The sequence below is a fragment of the Propithecus coquereli genome, unplaced genomic scaffold (assembly GCF_000956105.1).
Source record: "Propithecus coquereli isolate 6110/MARCELLA unplaced genomic scaffold, Pcoq_1.0 Scaffold38, whole genome shotgun sequence".
NCBI lineage: Eukaryota > Metazoa > Chordata > Mammalia > Primates > Indriidae > Propithecus > Propithecus coquereli.
This window is the reverse complement of record NW_012149507.1, coordinates 1755113-1759234: the sequence shown is the minus strand read 5'-3', so window position 1 is coordinate 1759234 and position 4122 is coordinate 1755113. Positions and strand designations below refer to the sequence as shown.

General features: G+C 41.2%; 1 protein-coding gene across 2 annotated transcripts in view; it reads right to left on the bottom strand.

Moving 5' to 3' along the window:
• The window catches only part of EPB41L3 (erythrocyte membrane protein band 4.1-like 3), a 193238-nt gene that overhangs the window by 62576 nt on the left and 126540 nt on the right, over positions 1 to 4122 (bottom strand). For both annotated transcript variants that reach the window (XM_012652120.1, XM_012652121.1), the window contains exon 6: positions 1754 to 1829. In XM_012652120.1, the coding sequence (XP_012507574.1) occupies positions 1754 to 1829 (76 nt within the window). The remainder of the gene's footprint in view (positions 1 to 1753; positions 1830 to 4122) is intronic.

The following is a 4122-nucleotide window of genomic DNA, read 5'->3' as shown; positions in this document are numbered from 1 at the left end:
GCAATCACAGCTCACTGGCGCCTTGAACTCCTGCACTCAAGTGATCTTTCCTCCTCAGGCCTCAGTCTTCCGAGTAGCTGGGACTATAGGCATAAGACACCATGCCTGGCTAATTAAAAAAAATTTTTGTAGGGTCTTGCCGTGTTGCCCAGGCTGTTCTTGAACTCATGGCTTCAAGCGATTCTTCCACCTCAGCCTCCCAAAGTTCTGGGATTATAGGCCTGAGCCACCGTGTCCAGCCTGAAATTAGTTTTAATTGTAGTAAGTGGTTGAAGCTGTTTTGAGTAACTTCCTGTTTCTGAAAAGCCCTCCAAAAAAATTATAAAGTTTATACAGGAAATTCCATACACACTGGAAAAAATCACTTTGGTCATGAACTTACTACCAAACAGAGCAAGAGAGCCAGGGGTTCCAAAGTGACATGCAGAGAAGCCTAGAAGGATGAGGCAAACCAAGAGCAATGGACTGACTACTTCTGTCCCATTCCCATTCACACTGTTGAAATCCTATCCCCAAGGTGATGGCATTAGGAAGTGGGGGTCTTTGGGAGGTGATTAGGTCATGAGGGTGGAGCACTCATGAATGGGATTAGGGCCCTCATAAAAAAGGCACAAGAGAGACCTCTTCTGCCCGTACACCCTGTGAAGACACAGGAAGTCAGCAGTCTGCAACCGGAAGTAGATCCTTGCCAGAATGTGACCATGCTGGCTTCTGATCTCGAACTTCCAGCCTCCAGAACTGTGGGAAGTAAATTTCTATTGTTTATAAACCACTCAGTCTATGTTATTTTGTTATAGTACCCCAAACAGAGAAAGACACCCACGACAGCTTTATAAAGGGATTTCTTTTCACACTCAAAGCTCAGTCGCCAAGCTGGAATATTTTTTATTTTATTTTAATTTATTTTTATTTTATTTTTTGAGACAGAGTCTCACTCTGTTGTCCGGACTAGAGTGCCGTGGCATCAGCCTAGCTCACAGCAACCTCAAATCCTGGGGTCAAGCAATCCTTCTGCCTCAGCCTCCCGAGTAGCTGGGACTACAGGCATGTGCCACCATGCCCGGCTAATTTTTTCTATATATTTTTTAGTTGTCCAGTTTATTTTCTTTCTATTTTTAGTAGAGATGGGGTCTCGCTCTTGCTCAGGCTGGTCTCGAACTCCTGAGCTCAAACGATCCACCTGCCTCGGCCTCCCAGAGTGCTAGGATTACAGGCGTGAGCCACCACACCTGGCCTATAAGCTGGAATATTTTTATGTTAGATTCCTCTCTTAACATCTTCTTTCTGAAAAACAAATGAATCATTTTCCTAATAGTATACACAGGGCATAGAAAGTAAATTCTTAAGTTTATGTGTGTATCTGTGTATGTGTGTGATACAAAGCATAAGCATCCAAAGACATTTTTACTCCAAGTTTTAGAGCAGGAGCACTAAGAATTGCTGTATCATTTAAAGCTGAATCCCATCCAATTTGACTATGGTGGGTGGATGACAGTATCTCAATTCTGCATGTTTTCCCACCAGGGTCAGGCAGAGGGAAGTATCAGCCTGGCACCAAAGATTCAACTGCGAAAAGATACGATTTGGCAAATCTTCTCATCAGATGTTTGCTCTCATTCAGTTGCCTTTTGTTTGCCATTTGAGCATGGATGATTACAAGGCTACCAGATGTAAGCGTGCTCTTCTCTGGAGCATTTAAGAGAAGCACAACTCTCCCAATATTTCTCCTTTTCCAAAACCAACTTTCAAATACCTGGTGATATCTTCAGATAGCTGGGCGGGGTCTGGTGGATAAAATTTCACATTAAATGAAAAGTGCCAAGCACCACCTGCAAGGACGGAAAAAAAGTTAGGAATAAACCCTTAGAAAATCTCCTCGTAGTTATGATTCTAATTGACAGCCGGAACTGCCTTAACTCCAAGCGTAAACACCAGGCAACTTTTGATCATTAATGGAAAACTCAGAAGTCTCAGTTATATGAAATCCACAGATAAGTCTGAAACCTCATCTAATTTCTAATCTTTTCCTCAATCGAATCCTTTACTGGCGCTTCTAACCAGCAAGGAAATTGACCAAACTTCCTCCTGTTCTCAGAATCAGAGGTAAACTTTTGGAAGAAGGAAAAAAAGTGATCGCTATGGATGATCTTCCATCACGTAAGTCTGGAACTGAATGGGTTTACTGCTGTGAATTTCTGGATAGCTCACATACTGACACTACAAGCATAATTCCCATTTTCTCGTCCTTTCTGTTTTGTTATTCTGGGTTGAATTCAATTATGATAAATGTCAAGGGACTATTCAACATGTGTTTATTTTATGGGAAAGGTTTGTTACAGAGAATATTGCTTTAGTGAGTGGGCTACTCCGTGGGCTGCTGAAAATTCTTTTTTTGCTCAGGGAAGTCTGGATGCAATAGACACCTGAATGCGTTTGCTGTGCATCGGCAAATTCTACGCCTCCTTGGCCTATGACTTAGATGCATCCTCTTACACTTTGCTGTCCTTTATCCTGTGGCATCTACTTATGGCCTCTCCAGCAGTGAAAAGGGTCAACCTGTTAGCTCACAGGTCCCTGTTTGTTAACACATATCCTTGGAATGTTATTAAGCCTTACTAAGCTCCACATGTCATTAATACTGTCTCTTATTGTATATAGTTTATCAATATAAATTACTCCCTCTACGTGATCATTCCTTTAAGTTACATTCACTTTGTTCTTTTCTTTTAGCCTTTCAACGTAGTAGTTTGCCCAGGTCTGGGTGTTCCTTCTCTGTGGCACTGCTTCCGTCTGTTCTCTCCACCGAATAAGCACATTGACAGTGTCGAGCCCTGGGCCCTGCTTATGTTCTGAATGGACTACTGAAGAATTCCTCCTGGGAAGCCTTTTATCCACACCTCACCCAGTGGCTACGGCTGGCTCTTACCCACGATTCTCACAGTCCAGCCCTTATGCTTCCAAAACTACTCTCCTAGGCCTTCCAAACACTCTCTTTCTCCCCATCGAATGACTTCTGGAAACTCCAAAAAAAAATTTCTCCATGAGCCCTGCCCAAACATTCAGGAAAAAGGTACAGTATCGTATCTCTCAGCTCCTTTCTTGGCACTGCTCTCTGGCATACGTGGCAATACTTAGCTTCATTGGTTTCCTGCGTTCTGTCATAAGCGGCATAGATCCATTTATTAATTCTAGTTTATTCTTGACACTAACGTTTACATCACACTTAAGACCCCAGGTGGCAGGGAACCTGAGGTGCCCTATAAAGAATTTAGCATCAGACCAGGTATTATTGGGTGCTCCATACATTTTAAAACCACTCAAAATATGTCTGTCAATCAAATATATTTCTAGTGCCTGCTTTTCCCACTCTTCTCAAAAAAGTTCTTTTGTTATTCCAAAAATAGCCTGATTTGGTTTTACTTTCCTATTGATTCCTACTCACTTGCTACTAAAATAGATCCCTTCAGTGCTTGCCAATAGTGAGGTTCGTAATGACAGCTGGCTTTCCTCCAAGCAAGTGAAATTAAAACTAATGGATTAGTTATGGGAAATGGATTTATTGCTCTTTTATAACTTTTATACATTTCAAAGTATGCCTTCAATCCAATGAATAGTTTAGCAATGTAATTAAACAATTTTATAATAAATTTGGGGTGAACATTTTACGTTGGAAACTAGTAAGTAATAAAAGAACAGCAAAAACACTTCAATGCAAAAATCTTCATTCTAGGGAAGTGAGTTTCAACACATAGTGAGCCTAAGAAGTACCTGAGGTGTCTGTTAAAAGTGCCAATTCCTAGGCCCCCACCCCAGAGACTTTTATTCCAGACATCCGGAATATGGCCTAGGAACGTAACGGTTTTAATAAGCTTCCTTGTGGTTCTTTAATAAGCTTCCTTGTGGTTCCATAGGTGGGCTATAAAATCACTTTGAAAATCACTACTACTAAGGAATCCACTGTGGTAAGGTTGTAACCCAAATAACTACAAAATCTTTCAGGACATTATTTTGAGACAATGGGAAAGTTTACAGAAATGGCAATCTACAACCCAATCAAGGAAAAAAAATCCAGTTAAATGAGGCATAGAACTTGACATTAATGAGAAAGGCAGATTAAAGATC